Source organism: Stegostoma tigrinum, chromosome 30, assembly GCF_030684315.1.
Source record: "Stegostoma tigrinum isolate sSteTig4 chromosome 30, sSteTig4.hap1, whole genome shotgun sequence".
In the NCBI taxonomy this organism is placed as follows: domain Eukaryota; kingdom Metazoa; phylum Chordata; class Chondrichthyes; order Orectolobiformes; family Stegostomatidae; genus Stegostoma; species Stegostoma tigrinum.
In genome coordinates this window covers 19,990,942-20,013,462 of record NC_081383.1, presented here as the reverse complement: position 1 = coordinate 20,013,462, position 22,521 = coordinate 19,990,942, and the positions used below count along the sequence as shown (strand labels likewise).

The window sequence follows — 22,521 nt, the reverse complement described above, 5'->3', positions numbered from 1 at the left end:
CTGAAACATCAGCTTTCCTGCTCGGCCTGCTGAGTTCATCCAGCTCTACACCTTGTTATCTCATGCCCTTTGGTTTTCCATATTTCTCGGTATATTGAGCTATTTATTTATGTCACCTTAATAAACTGAGATTAAAGTGCCATGATTTTTAGTGTTTGTAAATGAGCAACTCTGGATCCCAGTACTAAGTGCCAGTACAGGATTCTAAAGATGATAGTGCTTATTGATTGATTTATTGACACATTTACTGAATTACAGTGAAAAGCTTTGTTTACAAGCGGTATGGGCCGATCACAGCAAGCAAAGGATGTGTTTGATGATAATGCTGAGTGTATAACATGTACAATGTACAAATATCTTACCCTTTGTTAGTTGAAGTGTCTCAAAATTATTTGAATTTGAACATTCAGAAGTGGTCATTATGGAAAATTCCTGTCAAAAAATAAAAAATGCTACTTAATAAACTCAAGGTTTGAACTGAACAAGAGAATATATAATACACCATAAGCTATTATTTTGAAAGTTAGAATACAAGACCAAACTACAGAAGGAAACATTTCATACCTGCAACCCTCTGCAGGGTTAATCTAGGATTCACTTCAGCCACCTACACTGTAAATAGACCAGATGAAAATTAACACATGCAAAATATTGCTTTGATAATAGAAACACATTGTGCTGGTCTAGTTTCTGATGTCTCAGTACACTTCCCACATTTAGCTCTCATGGGTCTCATTAGTCTTTGAGACAGATTAATGGGAAATTGAGATCCAAGTAAGAAATTCAATTTTGGAACAGCCTCCATGGAAGTTTAACAGCTTTGCAGTTACTTTTTTTTTCACAAACTAATTTTTTTTTCCAAAAAAAATGGAAGCAGTTAAAGCTATAATTCTAAATTGCTACAAATGGTATTTTAAATTCCTTCACATATATATTTAAAATTTATAATACTGTAGTTTACTAATAATCCACAAATTGCAATGGTAAAAAGGGCCTGGCCTTGCTCTATGTCCTCAAACCAGTCTCATGTTTGACCAGTTTTATATGTTTTAGTAGTCACCTCAGCTGCATTTATGCAACATCTCCAAATGGACATTAAAAATAATTAACATTGTTCCTTACAAAAATTTAGAATATATACAACCTGTAACTAATCCTCTGTCATCTCCTCCAACGTTATGGCTGAGCTTAGACTTCAGGTCTGATTTCATATTGCTAAATGCATTCCCCGTAACTCAAAGGCATGTGGAACACTGGGCAATCAGCAGTGAAGAAATAGTCTGCAAGGCTTAGATTTTTTTTGTTTACTTATTATTAAAAATGACCTCTTAAGGAAAATGTTCAAGGCTATTATGCATTTTAGCTTTAGAAGACAATGTAAAACACTCAACATTTTTATCCATATTCATGATGTCATTCAAATATCTCGAGTGAGTTGCAGCTTTTCAACTATAGGCTCTGTACAATTGTACAAAGTGACAGTCCGTAACAACACTGACTTCCAAGACAGCATGCAGAGTAAGCCATTTGTGCCACTCTAATTCGCTTTATAAGCTCCTAAAAAGTTTGTATTAATTACACAAAAATAAACCACGTGATTTATCAAGTCGATCATGGTGTTTAAATTCCACCAGCAAACTACCAGCTGAGACGGATACATCAAGGAACTGAGAAGCAAGGAGTGCAGAATGATTTTAAAATAAAGGGAGGGTTTTCAATCAGCTGAACATGCCTTTAAAAGTAAAATGATGGTTTTGTATCTTATTCCTACAATACACACCCTACAGTGAGCAGACTGCATCGATAAAACAGAGTAAAATTACTATGGGAGCCACAGTACTGCATCACTCTCGAATCAGCTTCCCCCAAATCGTTAGTGTCTCATTTCTTGTCTGACATTTCCTTAGCAGACTTTGCACTATTCAAACACAGTGAACTGGAAGACAAAATCTGCAATGATAATGGGCTGGCATTTCCAAATCAAAAACATAATTCACCCAGGTTTCAAATGATGAAACTTGTCCTACTTGATTTTGGAGGAACTATTTCTATCAGTACCGTGAAAAGACAATTTTGTGCTTGTCAAGACAAGGATACATCAAACTGAAATGAAACTGAAAGTAGTTAAGCAGCTTTAATAATCAAATAAAAATGTGGGACATCCCAATTTAATCATACATTTTTCCAGCACTGCTGTCCCTACTGTGAAAAATTTCACTTTCCAGTCCCATTCACTGCATTTTTTTAAAAAAATTGGCTTTTGAATATTAATCCAATTCCCATCAAAAAGAAACGCTGATTCATTTTCCACTTCTATTCCTCAAAGCTCAATACTTGTTCTAAAATAAAGTAAAACTTTTCCCCTAACCTCTCCTGTCTTCCTTCTATGATGATCTTAATCTCATCCATCTGCAGTGACCAAACTCCCAAAAAGCTATGAACTGAGAAACAATACAGAAATTGCTGGAAAAGCTCAGCAGGTCTGGCAGCACCTGTGAAGCATTCTTACTGAGCTTTTCCAGCAATTTCTGTTTTGTTTCCTGGTTTACAGCATCTGCAGTTCTTTCGTTTTTTTATGTAGCTATGAACTAAGAAGCAAAGAACAAAGAAGCAAGGAGTGCAGAAGGAATTGAAAATAGAGGGCTTTCAATCTGCTGAACATGCCTTTAAGAGTAAAATGATTGTTTCATATATCATTCATACAAAACACACCCCTCAGGGAACACATTGTATCAATAAAACAGAGTAAAATAACTGTGGGAACTATAGTAGCTCCCCATGTTCCTCTGCACATGCCATTAATAACCAAACTGAACTGGCTTGTCATAACTTTTGCAAAAACATGATTGCATACAGAGAAAAACTGAATGCTAAAGAAGCAAGACATTTGGGCCAGCTGATAGTACACGCTAACTTTGAGTTTTGTTAAATCAAAAATCTGAAAATTGTCATTCTGTATCCATCAAAAGTTTAAGTGTGCTACAATCTTTGGAACACAGTACGCCATGTTAAATTCAGTGAATTTCTTTATCGCTAATACATCCTTCATCTTCACAAAATTATTTCTGGCCATCTTTATCCTTGTAACTTCAGTATTATATCCAACATCTTCTCTTCTCATTTGTCTTAAATGGACAAATTTAGCTACTTGTTCAAATGTGATCCTATCCATTTCAATTTTCATTCTAGTTGATCTAACATATCCCTTCTAACTGTTATTGCTTTTGTTCACAGCAGTTTTAATTAGCCAGTCCACTGTCACTGTAATCACATGCCCTCATCCCAGAATTTCTAGAAGTTTAAATTCAATCACAGCATTGCTTAATCCCGTTTCTGCAAACTCATTCTGTTTTAAAAAGCTGGGTAAACATATATGTTATTCTCCGGGCAATATAACAAGTACAAATGATAATGGCAATGATAATTTGCAATAAAGGGACACACTAATAATCACAGATCATAACAACAGTGACCAAAACTAAACTTCACCTTTAAAGATGTTCTCTGCTGTTGCAGTCTCTCACCATGTTGTTGCAAGGCCCTTCCAACTGCTATAATTAGAGCAAAATATCGCTGACGCTGAGAAAACATGCTGGGGAAGCTCAGCATGTCTAGCAGCATCCGTGGCGACAGAAACAGAGTTAACATTGAGTATTATTTAGCTCTTCATCAGAACTCTTTCTTTACCCCGGTTTGAGATGGCCTCTCTGCTGGGTGTCGGTTGGACCAGGAAAGTTGTGGCAGGTCTCTCTCTAGGGTTCTGGCACACTATTACTTAATTGGACAGCCGAGCTCTTGGGATTAGCTGAAATTGAAATAACATGTTTTTCATGAGGTCAAAGGAAGTGACCTCGACACCAAAGTGAAACAAAGTCTTGGCTGATGAATTGGTCGGGAAAGTTACAGGTAACAGCTGAAAATTAAAGCCTTTATTGTAGATGTGTTGTGAGCAGACTGTTTGTTATGATGTATAAAAGGTTAGTGAGTAAAAAAACTAACCACAGAGTGATTACACATTCACGATATTTCACAACGCTGACATCTGCAAGCACGTCCTGGTTACAAAATATTACTTCCTGTTGGCACACTTTTCGTTGACTCTTTCTATTATAAATTCCAAATTCCACATTTATAATGGGTAGTATCAATTATCATGCATTTTTCAAAACTATTTTCAAAGTGAAACATGTGCTCAGCTGCTGTACAGCAGGAGAATTTCCACACAAATAAGCTGCAGCACTGAAACAGATATTCTCTTCTTTTCAATCAAGGGACGAGAACATTGTTGGCTCAGCCAGTATTTATTGTCCGTCCCTAGAAACCCAGATTGTCTGAAAGAGTGTTTATGCCCCTAATAAAAATAATTCTAATCCAATGTGCCCATAATGTTCTCATTTCCTTCTGTACTCTATTCATTCACCCGTCAGTTATATCATGCTTTTAATGCAATAAAACTTCCCACAATACCTCAAAGAATTATAAAGCATGATACTGCACCATGTAATGACATATTAGATAAAACAACCATAGTTTTGATCAAGAAATGGGTTCCAAGGCGTGCCTTAAATGTAGAAGTGAGGTGGACAGGCAGAGAGGTGTTTTGGGAGATGTCCAGACCTTGCAACTCTAGGCAACTGAAGGTATGTCCACAGTGATAGATTGATTAAAACCTAGAATGCATAAGAGGTTAGAACTAGATGTGTGTTGACAGCCCAGAGCATGTGGGGCTGGAGAAGATTACAGATACCAGTAAGAGTAAAGCAATGGATTTTGAAACAAGATTTTTTAAAAATCAGAACATTGTTTGGTCAGGGGCCAGTAGAGGTCAGCAAGCAAAGTGAATGATTACTGAGACAGGAGACATAAATGGCAGAGTTTTGGATGACGTCAAATTATTTTAGGTAGAATGCGAAGGAGCACACAGGAGAGCATTGAAATAGTTGAGTCTAGACGTTGCAAAAGAATCAATAAAGGTTTCAGCAGCAGACGAGTGAAGTTGGGGCAACAAAGTTTCACTTGTGTAATTCTTTGGCTAAGTATAGGCAGTGTAGAGTTTTTGGACTTTTGCCATGCAGATGAGTGAAATTCCTCACCACATCCAACCAAACGTTCCTTATTAGCTAGTACCTAATTCCTGTCATTCCTCACTTCCAATTCTGTTTCCAGTACAACTCTCCACTCAGCAAATTTGTACTGAAAGACCACACCCCCGAACCCTGTCATCTTTAAAAGCCCATGTCCACGTGGAGTGCACATCTCAGTGCAGAGCTGCCCTGTGTAATTCCTCACATTTGGTAAGACAAGAAGTTGAAAATTAATGAGGTGAGTTATGGGGTTAATAAAATGTTAGCAAACTTATAATCTCCCTTCAATGGCAACTTGCCACTTCCAACAAGAAACTCACCTCACTGCTCAGCAAATGCATAAATGATGCAGTGAGACACTTCCGATGTCAAGATAGGCCTCACTGGGCTTTCCTCCAATACTGTCACAAGTCTGGCCTTGGTCAACATGCTCAAACCCATATAATATTCCACCCTACATGTCCTGCTATTGAAGCCAGTATTTTAGTATATACTGTGTTGTACAACAGAGAAGTCAAGCTTTGAAGCATCAGAACAATTCTTAAACCCTAGTGCTTATGTAGGTGATTGTCATTCTGAAACATGAAAATTCAAATTAAATCATTACAATATCTTTTACTGAAGGAATTAATTTTATAAGCGTATCTTTAACTACAAACAAAAAATTTTAAAACTATTCTACATCCTTCTACATCTGATGTAAGAGTTCATCAGTCATTCTGTATCAATTCGGTCATAGGATCATCATAAGGATCCCAATCTGGATCAGATTGTTTTTTCATTTTCAGGATAGTTTATCCACAACAAATTGTCTGCAGATATTCCACAGTTCAAACGATATGCAGATAGTTCATACACGAATAACATCTCAGGATTTGATGACAGATTTAGAAAAAGAGAGACATGCTTTCGTTGTTTCTAAAGATTTTTTCCTATCAACTGCCTGTCCAGCCCATTCAGTGCAAAAAAGATTCTTGAATGTTTTGTTGAGACACACATTCAAAGGTTGAACTACAAACATTACATCTCTGGTATAATGCAATGAGGGTGTTATAACCAGTTTCTTGCCACTTTAGCACACCCAGTGTTCCCATGCTAACATTTCTACCTCCAGCCTGCTGCAGTGTTCCGGCAAAGCTCAAACAAGCTGGAGGAACAATATCTTATCTTCTGCCTAGTTACCTTACAGCCTCAGGTCTCAACACTGAGTTTGGCAATTTAAGAACGTGAACACCTTCTTCTGCATTTGTTAACTATCCCCACAACCCCAGGTACTTTATTATGTTTTCTTGTCCCTTGGTTTCCATTAGAACAGCTTTTAAGCTTTTTTTACTGTACAGTTTGGCTGCTTAGCGTCTCAAAATTCGTGGTGTTTCATTCAGGTTGCTACTGTGACATGCTGGATATTTGTGTATTTTCAGGCCAATGATGATTTGCTGAAAAGAGTCTTTTTGTATTCAGACCTTTTAGTTTCTGAGCAATCAAAGTCGTCTTCTGCAATATTTGACATTTTTATTCCATTAATTAGCTACTCCAATGAGTTGTTGCTTGGCTGGCATGGGTTTAATTTGATCCACTTGAGATCATATGATTCAATTATTTGATTATTCTGATAGTTTTCAAGAACCTATTCTGATACAAGCTTCTCAAGATCAAACCAATGGCTATCCCCTATTTTTATGAATCATGTGGCATCATCTTCAGGCTGGATTGGTACATCTTCCATTTTTGCACCAGTTTTCCATGAATAGCTGCTGTGACTTTTAGTTTGAAACCAGCTTCATACTTCATTTTTTTTGTGGATGGATCAATTTCTTATCATCACTCACCATGTGTGGCAATCTGCTTTGTCTGAGCATTTCTTAAACTTCCACACATCTTCCAGGCAACACAGCTGATGCATGCTGTTTGATCCCATATGTAAAGCCTACAGCTAAACAAGCTTTTTTGCAAAGGAAAGGTGGGGTTGGCTAGGTCAATATATATACGGTATTAAAAGTAGAAAATGCTAGAAATAGTCAGCAGGCCTGGCAGCATGTGTGGAGAGAGGAAAAGAGTTAATATTTCAGGTCAAAGATCAGTTTTGATTTTGTTTTCTATGGCTTATGTATTTTTAAATGTCTTGTGAACCTGAATCCCCAAATCTCTCTGCTCTTCCACTTCTTTCAGCTTTCATGCTAAGTACTATTAGAATTCAGTCTCTCAATCCAAAATGTACCATTTCACATTTAACTCCATTTGAAGTAAACGTGTGATTTCTAAGTGTGTATCACATTTCACCCATTCACCTGAGCTCAAAGCAACCATCTGGACCTACTTTACCTGAAAACTGCATTTAGTTTTATCTTCAGAGTAAATATTCATCTTCACCGCACGGACTGTATATATCCCATCTTATTTTCATTCTGTCAATATCCCTGCAATGAAATTCAAACAGGCTTTATAATGGCTGAGAGATTCACTCTGCTAGTTTCTTGCCCATATGGTGAAGATGCTCAATTTGCTGAAAATTAATTAGGTTACTACAGTAATCATAAACATTAGCAGACAGAAACAACCACGCTCGTTGATCTAAGCGTATTTGCCGTCCTATTTCAAAGTAATGAAAATGAAGACTTGCAGATTTTGTTAAAATTAGTTAGGGGAAGTCTGCTTATTTCAAGAACATAAATGTTGGAAGCATGATTTTACAATGCAAGTTTGTCCAAAGGTAGACTGGGCACGACGAGCAAAAGCTTTATACAACTGTATATGCTATGCATGCTCTGCAATCCATCCATGTTGTTATTTTTAATTATTCAATGTGCTAAGTTAATTCTTCTTTCATTAATTTTCCGCTGAAATGTTACCAATGCACAAATGTCGTATAAACTTTAAACACAGCACATATGTTCACAGTGTGTTTCTCATAACAACCAACAAAATGCCGAGTAAGCTTAACTGTGACCACTTCAACACTAAAAAGGTGTCTTTGGATTTTGAACCAATAGGATGTATAGTGATAAATAAAAGTCTTCGGTTTATGTATCATCTTAACTAAATTTGTTGTCACAATAAAAGCGGGTGAATTGGATTGTCATTGCTTATCTGCCTACTTTCAGAATAGTTTCAAATAGAAGCTTGCACTAAAAATAATTATTAAGCACAAGATAAGATTACCAATATTTTTCATATGTAAGCATTCTGATTATGAAATCTTATTCCCTTTTTGTTTTGCCCCACTTTATTTAACCTTTTTTCCACTGTACACTAAGTTTGCCATTTATGTCATACATTGCTTGTTTGGCATCAAAGGTCTTGGATCATGTTCAACAAGAAATAACAAAACCATCACCACTTGATGTTCAATTACCATCACTATATCCCCCACTTTCAATATCCTGTGGGGTATGCATTTTTTTTGGATGCCTGAATTTACCTGGTCTTGGAATTGTTGCCAGGATTGCTGTTAGTTCAAAATCAAGTCTGGTACTCCAGAGATAAAAGCTCACAGGTGTTGCCTGTCGAATGAGATATCAAAAAATCTGGCCTTTTAGATTACAATGAAGAAGCCGAATTTAAAGAAGTTTAGGGTTTACAATTGACTAGAAACTTAGCTGGCCCAGCCATTTAAATACTACAGATACAAGGCTAGATCAGAGTCTGATGGCTAGTACCTCACCTCCCCAGTATCTGTCCACTACCTACAAATCACAGATCAAGAGCAATCTCCACTTGCCTAGGCGAGTGCAACTTCAATAACACTCAAAAAGCTTAACAAGCTGGACAAAGCAGCTGCTTGATCGGCTCCCCACCTGCCACTTTCAACATTCAGTGCCTTCATACAGATGCACAGTGGAAGCATTGTGTGCTCTGCTAGATTTACTGCAGTAAATCCCCCAAGCCTCTTCCGACAGCATCTTCCAAAACACACCCTTTACAATCCAGAAGGACAAGAGCAGTTAAGGCAAGGGAACACCCCCACCTGCAAGTTCCCTTTCAAGCCACACATCATCCTGATTTCGAACTACAATCACCATTCCTTCAAATGTTGCTTGATCACAATCCAGAATGCCCTTTCTAACAGCACTGTGGGAGTCCCTACACCTCAACGACTGCAGTGGTTCAAGGAGGCAGCTCATCACCACCATTTCAAGAGCAGTAAAGATGGACAATAAATGCTGGCCTAGACAACAACATTTATGTCCCATAACTGAACTTAAAGAAAACTTCGCTATACTTCTTCAAATTCGGTTTATTTACATTAATGTGGGGCTGGATTTTTACATCTCAAATTAGACTTATTTGTTATAACCCACAACCCAGATTTTAAGAATGTGGTGTCTGTGGGTTTTTTGCAGAAAGGCCACTAGGTGTAGTTGCAACAATTTAGTCACATCTATGAAGAGTCACCATTCCACCTATTCTCTCCATCAAAGATATTTAGCAAATTTGATTAGGTACACAACAACAGGAGTAGTACATTAAGGCCCTCAAACTTGTTCCACCATTCAATGAGGTCATGGTTGATCTGTGGCCTAATTCCATAGACCTGCCTTTGGCCCATATCAGTTAATATTTTGCTTAACAAAAATTTAACAATATCATATTACAATGAAGTGTTAGTATGATGTGTTCTTCTCAGCGGTATGTCATCACTTTGCAAAGTTCTCTGATAATGTTTGTACTTCCCACTGAGATAGTTGATGTTCTGTGCACAAATTTCTGCATAGACGTTGTCTGAGCGGAAAAGTGAAATACGTAAAACTCCACCTGCTTCTGCTGTTGTCTCAATGGCCGGGTGTGTAAAACTCAGTGCATTATAACATTTTCAAGAATAATGGCTACATCTTCTGCATGACTGAAAATGGTAAGATTCAATCTTGGTATTTTATACAAGCAAACCCGAAATACTGTACTTCCTTCATATTCACAACTCTTACTGTGCAAGAGTGTTCAACTTCTTGATTTTTGATTCTCCCATTGAGCAAATATTTGCACGTTTTAGTAAAAATCTTTTTGAAAGGACAATTTTTACAATGGTTAACACATTTTCATTTGCTTTTTCTTGATTTTTTTATATTATTTCAGACTGCATAGAATCATGAAGTCACACAGCACAGAAACAGACCCTTTGGTTCAACCAGTCCAGGCTGATCATAATCCCAAACTAAACTACTCCCACCTAACAGTATTTGGCCAATATCATTCCAAACATTTCTTATTCACGTACTTGCCCAAATGTTTTTTAAACATTGTAACTGCACCTGCATCCACCACTTCCTCTGGAAGTTCACACCACACACAAACTATTCTGTGTACAAACGTTGCCCCTCATGTATTTTTAAATTTTTCTCCTCCCACCTTAAAAATATGGCCCCTAGTTTTGAATTCCCCCACCCTTGGGAAAAGACCCTTGCTATTCACCTTATCAATGCCCATCATGATTTTGTAAATCTCTATAAGATCACCCTCAAGCTCCTACACCCTAGCCTATCTAGCCTCTCCTTATAACTCAAACCTTCCATTCTCGACAACATGCTGGTAAATCTTTTCTCAACCCTCTGCAGTTTAATAATATACTTTCAATAACAGGACAACCAGAACTGGACACAGTACTCCAAAAGAGGCCTCACCAACATCCTACACAAACTAAACATGACATCCCCAATTCCTATTTACAAACGTCTAAGCAAAAAAAAACCACCCCACCAACCTCCAGAAGGATCCCCCTCATCCTCACATACCACCCCACCAACCTCCGGATACAATGCATCATCCTCTGACACTTCCTCCATCTACAATCCAACCCCACCACCAAAGACATTTTTCCATCCCCACCCTTGTCTGCCTTCCGGAGAGACCACTCTCTCCGGGACTCCCTTATCCGCTCCACACTCCCCTCCAAGCCCACCACACCCAGAACTTTCTCCTGCAACCTACACTTGCCCCCCTCCCTCACCCACATCCCAGGCCCCAAGATGACTTTCCACATCAAGCAGATGTTCACCTGCACATCTGCCAATGTGGTATACTGCATCCAGTGTACCCATTGTGGTTTCCTCTACATTAGGGGAACCAAGCAGAGGCTTGGGGACCGCTTTGCAGAACACCTATGCTCGGTTCGCAATAAACAACTGCACCTCCCAGTCATGAACCATTTCAACTCCCCCTCCCATTCCGTAGACGACATGTCCATCCTGGGCCTCCTGCAGTGCCAAAGCAATGCCACCCGAAGGTTGCAGGAACAGCAACTCATATTTCGCTTGGAAACCCTGCAGCCCAATGGTATCAATGTGGACTTCACCACCCTCAAAATCTCCCCTCCCCGCACTGTATCCCCAAACCAGCCCAACTCATCCCCACCTCCCTAACCTGTTCTTCCTCTCACTTATCCCCTCCTCCCCCCTCAAGCCGCATCACCATTTCCTACCTCCTAACCTCATCCGGCCCCCTTGACCTGTTCATCCTCCCCAGACTGACCTATCCCCTCCCTACCTCCCCACCTATCCTCACCCCTACATTCCCGCCCCTTTAACTTGTCTGTCTCCTCTCCACCTATCTTCTCCTCTATCCACCTTCAATCCGCCTCCTCCTCTCTCCCTATTTATTTCAGAACCCTCTCCCCATCCCCTTTTCTGATGAAGGGCCTAGGGCCGAAACATCAGCTTTTGAGCTCCTAAGATGCTGCTTGGCCTGCTGTGTTCATCCAGCTCCACACTCTGTTACCTATGCTAAACGCCTCCTTGACCATCCTATCTGAATGTGACGCAAGCTTCAAAGAATTATGCACCTGAACTCAAAAGTCAATTGAGATGGAACTAATGCTAAAGACATTTCCCATTGGTTTGCTTAGCAGTTCAGCACCTTGGCAATTTTAATTACAAACCCCAAAGCGAAATATTTCACTTTCCTAATTAGTTCAATGCTTGTGTTATCATTTCAGTACTAAAAATAATCTTATGAGATTACAGACTTGAAGCTCAACTAATAACAAAATCAAAGAATAAAATTATTCAGGTAATTATGCTTTTGTCATCTTTTGGAAAGCTGATATTGTTCCACTTTTCATGTTTGTTACTTATGGCCATGTATCTTTATATCCTTATCATCATATACATCCGATACCACTTCTAAACTATTACTTTTTTCATCAGTTTTATTTGAGATTACAGCAATTAAATGCTTATAAACAATTTTCCAAATTTGCCACACCCTAGTTCCTTTCCTGAATCTGTATCCTCAAATTATCATCCCTCCTGCCTGAGTAAACAGTTTCTTCCTAATTACCATGTCAAAGCTGAAAGAAAATATACTCAATGTGTCAGGAAGTAGCAAAAGAAAAGTTGAGAAGATAACAGCAGTAAGGACAGAAAACACAAATTCAAATGATCTCTACTTTCACCTGAAGAAGAGTCACCAGACGCCAAAATATTAACTCTGCTTTCTCTCCACAGATGTTCTGTTTTAATATGCTCTAATTTCCAGCTTTTTTTCTTTTCTACTTTCTTCCTCCTCTCCTGACCTGTGAATCTCTGCACTTGTCTTTTCTTATAACCGTAGCGACTCAGTCACTTTAACATTACTGATCCTTAGCCATAAGCTTATTAAGAGCAATGCCATGTGATCAGTCTGTTTTGGAAAATGTGATCACCTTTTCACTGAAAACTACAAACAAGCAAATAAAAGAAACAAGAATAAAAGGAAACCAGAACCATCAATAAATATTGTCGTGGAAATACAAATAAAAGGCATATCTTGGGTCTCATTTCAAAGGTGACAAGGTCATGGAGTACATTCACTGAAATAAATACTTGCATTTTAATCCCGCATTGACCATTTGCACAAAAAAGAGTTTATCCAAAGTTTCAATGTGGCCATATGCTTAAAGTGTAAAAACTTAAAGTATAAAACTGTAAAAAGTATAAACATTTCTAGAGGACTTTGCAAAGCAATGCACAATGAGTGTAAATAATATCAATGCTGGTGCTGAACGATAAAGAGACATTGTTTGAAATAAATGAAGTGAAGCAACCAGGAACCCACAAAATAACACATCTAAATGTCAGCGTCAGTGAGACAATAGATAATAGATACTATCACAGTGTCCAACCTTTCCAAGCCAAACTCAGGCCCTGAGACATAGGCAATAAAAGAAATACTGCTGTGTCAGCAGTCCAACAATTAGCTGCACACAAGGAATGCCAGCTTCGTCTATAGATCCTCTACCCTGTGTTGTCTGTAACACATGTTTGGGCAATAGCGTGACATTTTTAAGAGAAAACCACAAATGCTAACATTTATAACCTGCATTCTTTCCTGGATTGGATGTGGTGAGGTTGAAACATTGAGAACATAAAAGCTCCAACAAGTCAAAAACATTATATCCATGCCATATCATAACACTAACAAATATCAATGTAAATATGATGGGAAGTAATGCTCACTGGCTGGAATATAGTATGAGTTTTGTTATCGAAACCAATAACATAACAGCACAGCTTTAATGTGTAATTATTTTCAGAAGTTCTATTCTTTTACAATCGGGACAGATCATTAATTCAGCTTCTATATTACTAAGTATGAGGAAAGGCGGGGGGTCGGTTTGCTCAGACTGCTGGTTTGTGATGCAGAGTGATACTAACAGCACGGGTTCAATTCTTACAATGGGTAAGGTTACTATGAAGGATTCTCCTTCTTAACCTCTCCCCTCACCTGAGGTGTGGTGACCCTCAGGATCAGACCACCACCAGTCTTCTCCCTTTAATGAGACAGCAGCCCTAGGATTCGGTAGCATGGAAATTCTCTCTTTTGATAAGTGTTACTTCGAAGCTGCACTGCTAACCTTTCTAGGTGCAGAGATGGCAGCATCTTGAGAACACTCACTGTTCTGTCAAATACCGATGGATAAAATGGGCCCAGCGTTCTCTTGCTCCCCCTCAGCATGATCTGGGATGTCTGTCTTTCGAAACAAGCCCATTTTTGTTACTTGCAAATGAATTGTATGTTGTTGGTGGTTGCGCAATAGTTTTAAAGAAGCACATAAACCGTACGTGATCGTGAGTTGTCAGAATGCAGACTAAGTAATCCACTTTGACAAGAACGTAGCCGAGAGCTGACGTTTCCAGCCGAGTGTTAGCCCACACTCATTGAGGGTTTGAGAAACGGCATGTTGACTAACTGCTGGTGTTACTGGGTAAGTGGTGTCTGAATACAGCTCGGTGTCGGAGCTGATACGTTTACCGTTTCAAAATATTAAAACAAACTTACCCGAGCAATCTTTCTTCTCTCAGCTATCTACTTAGCGCAGAGTTCTCCCAGTGGCACACTATGTAGGTCGGACGGCTTTGCCTTTAAAGCAGCTATTTTTATACATTGAAGAGCAATCAGACTGCCGTCGGGCTGGATACCATGAAGTCTAACGAGTAAGGTAAATATTACTATGTCGCTTTCTCCACTGCCGTCAAGTCTGAACTCGGGACGAGACTAAGTTTTCTATTTAGGACTAAAGTACAGTCCTTTGCAGTGAATATTTCATATAGACTGCAGGGAGGAAATTGCATCACATGACGCACTCGAATCTAATTTCATTTGAGGAACAGCTTGTTTTATACATTCTCTGGGTTGCTTAATGTAGGGAAGGGCGCTGTCTCAATAGACTGTAAATTTTACTCTGAGTATCATCGGTCGCGAGGAAGTTCAGTAAACCAATGTTTGATTTGATTGGAAAGTGTCATCAGTACGTGTGCCTTAAGGACAGCTGCTAGAACTGAGAATGCACCTGATGGACAGAATAATTCCTCTCTGGGTCAAATCTATCAAGGAATTGATCACGAAATATCTCAAACATTTCAATCTGTGAAGATTGTTTTCCTAAATTAAACTCTGCATAAATTCAAGTGTTAAGTATTTTAAATAAATTAAGGTAGATTTTAACAAAGCTGCCAAATGTCAATTTTATAATCTGGCCCTTCATTTCATTTAGTAGGAGTAATGGCGAGAAATTACTGCCGGCAGTATTAATGTGTAGTGTTAAATATGGTCCTCTTATTTCCTTGTTCCAGAGTTTCTCTCCGTGAGGTGGAGTGAGATTTCTTGCTGTATCACTCCCAAACTCAGCTATTTATTCTTATGGGGCACCTCATCTCCAATGTTAGTGTGATTCTATCAGCTCACTAAAGGTGAGTAAACACATCACACCAGGTATCCTAGAATGGATCAGATTCCTAACACTTGAAAGTGTTAGTCTTAACGAACTAATTACGTTTCCAATATTCGGAAGATATAAGGGGGACTGCAGATGCTGGAGAATCCAAGATAACAAAGTGTGAAGCTGGATGAACACAGCAGGCCGAGCAATTTGTGCTCCTGAGATGCTGCTCGGCCTGCTGTGTTCATCCAGCTTCACACTTTGTTATCTAATATTCATAATATTTGTTTCTAATCTTATATTTGCAACATTTTATAAGATCACCGGAATCCAAACTGAATAATACTGCTCAGAAGAACTTCTCGAGGACAGTTAGGAATGGGCAACAAATGTTGACCTTGCCACATCCCTTCAAAGAATTAAAAACATATCTAGGTGGCTTAAAGCATATGCTAATGTAGTGTCCACAGAGTCTTTGGAGTTAGCTTGTGAACAGTTAATGACGATAGCACCCAATCGCTGAAACCTAACCCAGATGATTAAAACGGAACATTTCAAAACCAGCTCAACAACATTAACCTTAGCATCTATAACTGAGTAAAACATTCTAAAACACTTCTCAGTGAAGAATGGATTCCAAATAGGAATAGGAAAAAGAGAGGATTGAATCAAAGATGTAGGTTTGTCTACAAGGAGCCCTGGCTCTTGCCAAGGCCTGCACTTACACAGAACATTTCAGGACCTAAGAATATCTCAATGCACTTCACAGCCTTTTTGAAGTGCTGAAAGGAAAAAGGTGAGATGTTGTCACAGTTCCAAATAGCAATAAACCTGTTTTATTGATTTTATCTGAGCTTTTTTGGCAAGATCAATAAGAGCAGTTTTCAGAAAGTGACAAAGGATCTTTATGCTGACCTGAGAAGGAAGATGGAGTCTTCATTTGACGGCGAGTCAAAAGAAGTCACCCATGTCATCAAAGCACTCCTTCTGAGCTACAATGAAGTGTCAGCCAAGATTATTCACTCAAGTGTTGGGAGTGGATCTGGACCTTGTAGCTTCCCTTTCAAGCTGATTTCAATGGAAATCAGTTCTCAGCCACTAGTAAAAATGGTTTCCCTGTTTGACATTGTTCAGCCTTTGTTGAGGTCATTCTGCGGCATATCTTTCAAAACCATTCAGATTGGCCTAACAAACAAAGCATGGTGTGCATTCACATTCACATCCAAAGGCTGAATCTTACAATATTTGATTCAATGTCAATTTTGTCAAGTTTCACAAAGAATTTCTCTCCGTGAGGTGGAGTGAGATTTCTTGCTGTATCACTCCCAAACTCAGCTATTTATTCTTATGGGGCACCTCATCCCCAATGTTAGTGTGATTCTATCAGCTCACTAAAGGTGAGTAAACACATCACACCAGGTATCCTAGAATGGATCAGATTCCCTTGTACCTACACCACCTTTAAAACACTACTGACATGCAATCAGAGACTGGCACTCTGAAGCTGCACTGCATAGTTCGTCATTTTTTTCCCCAGAATTGGCAGACAAGGGAAAATTGGAACCCTGCTTTGCAAACGGCATCTTGGATAATCTGTTTAATGGGGTGGTGCACAGAAGGGAAGTTCTCTCCCCCCAGGATAGGCAGAGGAGGCTACACTATCAGACCGTGCCAATCCTGCCAATGTTCACACCAGGCTCAGTGCAGTCACCGGTGCCCCCGGCGTGGAAGAACGCATAACAATGCCACAAGAAGATCAATAAATTTCTCTGCTCCATCAGAGTAAGTGGCACCATCTTCTCTCTGCTATCTGACACTTTCTCTATCCCTATGACGATGCTTACCTCCCACCATAGCTAATGGTCTACCATTTTCACTGTTGCATCTATTATCATGCCTCATTCGCTCTAAACCACCCTCCCCGCTTCAACCCACCGTCCCCCCAACCTCCCATCTGAATTATCCTGGATGTCCTCTGCCCTGCGTACTCTCTCACTTGGCGAACCTCTCCTCCTTTTTTTGACCTGCAGAGGCACTACAGTTGTGCTTCCACTTTCAGCTAACTCCATGTGTAAATTTCACTCATTACAGAAGAGAGGCCACAATATGGTGGAAAGGGCTGGCACATGTGGTGAGGTGCCTGACAGTAGGCTCTTCACCCACCACAAGGAGCGAATCACAGCCCTAGTGGGAGGAGACTGAGACCACTCCTGCAGGGATGCTAAGATATCCAACTCCGGCAAACTGAGTGATTACCATTCTTCATTCTAATGCAAATCTCAAATTAATCCCATTGTCAATGTCTTTCATTGTTCACAACCTATAGCCCTTGACCTTAATCCTGTGTCTTCCAGGTTCAAGAGGGGTGGCCATTGCCTGGATGCTTCAGCAGGCTGACCCACAAGAAAAGCCGTCCTGAGGAGGAGATTTCATTGGTCAGAAGATGCATAGACGAGGCTACACCCCTCACAAGATCAAAAATTAACACCTTGCTTGGAACTGTAGTTAAATTTTAATCAGCTACACAAATTAGTGCGCACATCAGGGCCGCACATCCCGTAACTGATTGAGGAAGGTCACTGACACTCAAAGGACTGCTGGAGACCAGGCATCAGTTCAGCCTCAGCCAGATGAAGACCCCATAGTATTGGCAATCAAGGACTTCAAGCAAATGCACAAACAGACACAGGAGTATCAAAAAGGTATATGAGAGGCAATGGCCGAAGTGCATGACTGCAGCTCTGCTCTGGAGATTTAGCTGCCCCGAGCATATGATTGTATGGATGGATAAGTCAGTGGATGTAGGTTTGTGCCCTGGATTGTGCCTTGATGCATACTCAAGGGTTACTGTCTGACGTCAGAGATGGTCCAGAGGTCAAGGAGTGAACTGAAGTTGCTAGCTACCAGCACTGACTTTTATGTAAGAATTGTCAGTGTTTACCTTCCTTGTGATAGGTAGTATAGTAATGGCGTAAGGTTAACTGTTAACAACAGTAACCCCCTCAGTTGGTACATCACCATTTGTAAGCCAGCCCTACATCTCAGCACCCAGAAATCTTTTTTGAAAATACAACTATTTAATTCTGATATCAAGAAAGGCCTCACCTGACTTTTCACATGATTATCCCATATTTCCCTGCATAGCACACTTTGTTGGCCCATTTAAATCCTGCCCCAAGTCATAGAACTATCAAAATGGTCAGAACATTGTCAAAATGATATAAACTATGGGCTGGTGATCTTTGAATATTCTACTTAAATACCTAAGGGTTTCATGGACTGAAATGGTTTTAAAAAGGGACCAAAAATCAGACTTAAAATGGGCATGGGCATCCCTGATCCACACAGGTTCACTGCGTTTCATTGTAACCAATGTAGGTTAGTCAAGAGATATCCTGAGCCAAAATGAACATCTTTCCCCAAAAGCAACTAAGTGTGTCAGATACCCCTGGGAGGTGTGAAAAAGTCATCATCACCAATTTCAAATTGCACCATGTCAAAAATCTTCACACAATGGAACCTTCCTTACAATAATCAATCCTGAAGACAAAATCTTCAGCAGACACAGAATATACAACAAGTTGTTATTCCAAGGGGCTTCTTTATCAGAGCAAGGAAGATGAAATTAAGCATACAGACCTGAACTTGGGCTGAAAACTCTTTCCCTTTGCCCAATATGAAGAAAAGCAGCCAGTTCCCACAGAAACAACAGAGAAAAGCATCAGGAGCTTTGAACTTAATCAATAAAAGCAACCTTCACTACTATTGACAGTACCTAAACCCAATAGCCAACTGTGGTTTCAGACTAAAATCTTATGCCTCAAGGACACTGGAAGGGCCCCAAAATGTATATTCTATTATTGTCCTTTTGTACTGCACTTTACTTTTAATTTTGTGTGTGTGCGTTTGTGTGTGTGAATGAATGGGACAGCAAAATCTTGATCACCGTTCCATTGGTACATCACATAAATTGCAGTAGGAGAAACCTGTGCCAGAAGATCCAATTACGCGGAGCCTTAGAATCTTCTGTAATTAGATTGTTTCATAATTTGGGACTAATTACATATTTAGTAGTGCCTGCCAAGAGTTTGAGATCAGTTTTGCTTACTTTGAAGTAAACCAGCTTCGTATCCAGAACACAGAAGGAATTGCCAGTTTAGAACATACCAATCAATCACAAAATTTCAGATATTTAGAGAATACTTATCCTGTTACTGTGTGCATACAATCAAAATGCATAAGGTTTTATAGTATGTGGTGTTTGTGTGTGTGTGCATGCGCACATGTGCAAGGGCCACAGTGGGCAAGGGTGCAACCACGTTATGAAGTGTCACTCTGTACATTATGTTCAAGCGCTTGTGATGTTACAATGCATTGTCTCCCCCTGCTCCCCACACCACCTGCCTGTCAATGACAGCTTCTTTGGGTCATGCTGGAAGCTTCCTGCTGCCTGCAGATCTGCTCTCTCTGTTGAGATAACAAGGTGTAGAGCTGGATGAACACAGCAGGCCAAGCAGCATCAGAGGAGCAGGAAGGCTGATGTTTCGAGCCTCGACCCTTCTTCAGAAAGGTTCTGCTGTACAAGCAGTGATTTCTGCCAGGTTCATCTGAGAGCTGAGTATAGATTTTGAAATGTGCCTAGAAATTTAAATGTCTCCATGGCCCACCATGCAAGTGTATCACTCACCCAGATTCTTTGCATTCTAATCATCAGAAATCAACCCTGCTATATAAGCAGACCCAGTATGTTTGAGGATTCCATGGCTACATTGGGCTCTTTTGTTTTATCGCTTGTATTTTGCTTTCATGGATTCTGGTATCACTTTACTCCCTGAAAGTATAACTGCCTTGCAACACATTTCTCTCATTTGCATTCTGTTAAATAAGGAATCCTCATCCGTTGTGTGTTCATATTTACCATTTAAAATCCACAGTGTATTGACTATCAGCAAAATCATGGATGGTATTGCCAACAGTGCTATCAAGTAGTTTACTCACCAATAGCCTGCTCAATGCTGTTCCGTTTGAGTTCTATCAGGATGACTTTGCTCAGGATCTCTTTTCAGCCTTTGTTCAAATATGGATGCACAAGTTGAAATCCAGAAGTGAGATGAGAGTGGCTGCCCTTGGCATCAGGTGGAATTTGACTAAATGTGACATCAAGGAGTCCTGGTAAAATTGTTATCCATGTGAATTGACAGGAGAGGGGTGAAACTTTCTACTGCTTGGAGTCATACCCAGCAGAAAAGAAGGTGGTTATAGTGTCTCATCCCCAGGACAGCACTGCAAGAGGTCTTCAGAGGCAGTATCCTGAGACCAATAATCATCAATAATCTTCCTTCCATCGTAAGGCCAGAAGTTACCATGTTCAATTATGATTGTTTAATGTACAGTTCCATTCGTAACTCATCAGATAATGAAGCAATCTGAAGCCTGAATGCAGCAAGGCATAGACCACATTCAGATGTGGCCTGATAAGTGGCAGGAAACAGTCACAGAACACAAGCTCCAGGCAACAACCACAAAGAAAGAAAGACTTCTCTTCATATTGGCTTTTCACGATTACTGAATTTTCCCAGAAAAATGTATAACCAATGAAATACTTCTGTACTTTTCACATGGTTATAATGTAGGAAACGTGGTAGCTGATTTGTACAAAACAAATTTATGCAAATAATTATGTTTAGTCACCAGATAATCTATTTTTGTGATGTTGATTGTTGGATAGACAATGCCAGAACACTAGGATGAATTTCCTGGTGAGGAGACCTTTTACATTTACTTGAGCAAACAGAGAGTTATGAACACAGCCCAGTCCATTATGCAAACCAAACTTGCAGCCACTGCCCTCAGGAAAGCAACCAACGTAATCAAAGACCCTTTCACCCCAGACATGCTCTTTTCTGGCCTCTTTCATTGGGCAAAAGATATAAAAGTTTGAATATGCGCACAAACAGATCAAAGAACAGCTCCTTCCTCGCTGTTATCAGACTTTGGAACAGACCTCTCAGATGTTATTTCTGATCTCTGTCTGCGCCCTCTCTGCAGCTGTAACACTGCATTCTGCACTCTGTCTTGCTACCCTGATGCGTTTTGTATGGTACAATCTCCCTTTGTAACATACAAAAAACATTTTTCACTGTATCTTAGTATGTGACAACAAAAAAAATCAATCAAGTCAGATGCTACCTTAGTTTAACATCTCATTTAAAAGTTGGTATCTGCCCCATTACTGCTCTCATTCAGCCTTACGTTTCACACTCAGGTAATGCGATTAGACGTGAGTTAGGAAGCATGGACTGGGAGCAATTGTTCCATGGTAAAGGCACTATAGACATGTGGAGACTGTTTAAGGAACAGTTGTTGCGAGTGATGAGTAAATATGTCCCTCTGAGACAGGCAAGAAGGGGTAAGATAAAGGAACCTTGGATGACGAGAGCGGTGGAGCTTCTTGTGAAAAGGAAGAAGGTAGCTTACATAAGGTGGAGGAAGCTAGGGTCAAGTTCAGCTAGTGAGGATTACACGCAGGCAAGGAAGGAGCTCAAAAATGGTCTGAAGAGAGCCAGGAGGGGGCACGAGAAAGGCTTGGCAGAACGGATTAGGGACAACACAAAGGCATTTTACACTTATGTGAGGAATAAGAGAATGGTCAAAGAAAGAGTAGGGCCAATCAGGGATAGTATAGGGAACTTGTGTGTGGAGTCCGAGGTGGTAGGGGAAGCCCTAAATGAGTTTTTTGCTTCTGTCTTTATGAAAGAAACGAACTTTGTAGTGAATGAAACCTTTGAAGAGCAGGTATGCATGCTGGAATGGATAGAGATAGAGGAAGCTGATGTGCTGAAAATTTTGTCAAACATTAAGATTGACAAATCGCCAGGCCCGGACCAGATTTGTCCTCGGCTGCTTTGGGAAACGAGAAATGCAATTGCTTCGCCACTTGCGAAGATCTTTGCATCCTCGCTCTCCACTGGAGTCGTACCTGAGGACTGGAGAGAGGCAAATGTAATTCCTCTCTTCAAGAAAGGAAATAGGGAAATCCCCGGCAATTACAGACCAGTAAGTCTCACGTCTGTCGTCTGCAAGGTGTTAGAAAGGATTCTGAGGGATAGGATTTATGACCACCTGGAAGAGCATGGCTTGATTAAATGCAGTCAACACCGCTTTGTGAGGGGCAGGTCATGCCTCTCAAACCTTATCAAGTTCTTTGAGGATGTGACTAGAAAAGTTGATGAGGGTCGAGCTGTGGATGTGGTGTATATGGACTTCAGCAAGGCATTTGATAAGGTTTCCCATGGTAGGCTCATTCAG

At 39.9% G+C, this 22,521-nt stretch overlaps 1 protein-coding gene and 1 long non-coding RNA gene across 6 annotated transcripts in view; one reads left to right on the top strand and one right to left on the bottom strand.

Moving 5' to 3' along the window:
• Positions 1-14,683, bottom strand: part of LOC125465721 (phospholipid-transporting ATPase IC-like) — a 118,532-nt gene extending 103,849 nt beyond the window's left edge. The window contains exons 1-4 of one of the 5 annotated variants that reach the window (XM_048559479.2): positions 14,334-14,683; positions 7,407-7,501; positions 565-612; positions 363-432 (exon numbers count right to left, since the gene is read on the bottom strand). In XM_048559479.2, coding sequence (XP_048415436.1) covers positions 363-420 — 58 coding nt within the window. In that variant the 5' untranslated portion in view covers positions 421-432; positions 565-612; positions 7,407-7,501; positions 14,334-14,683. Of the gene's footprint in view, positions 1-362; positions 433-564; positions 613-3,687; positions 3,741-7,406; positions 7,502-12,468; positions 12,577-14,333 lie in introns of those variants that run through there. The other 4 variants (XM_048559480.2, XM_059638578.1, XM_048559481.2 and 1 more) reach the window with 4 other exon arrangements.
• On the top strand, positions 14,145-21,925 carry LOC125465726 (uncharacterized). The gene is made up of 5 exons (XR_009442819.1): positions 14,145-14,259; positions 14,357-14,493; positions 15,128-15,244; positions 17,568-17,915; positions 20,148-21,925. It is a non-coding gene; the product is annotated as an uncharacterized LOC125465726 (long non-coding RNA).
• Positions 21,926-22,521: the final 596 nt, after the last annotated feature.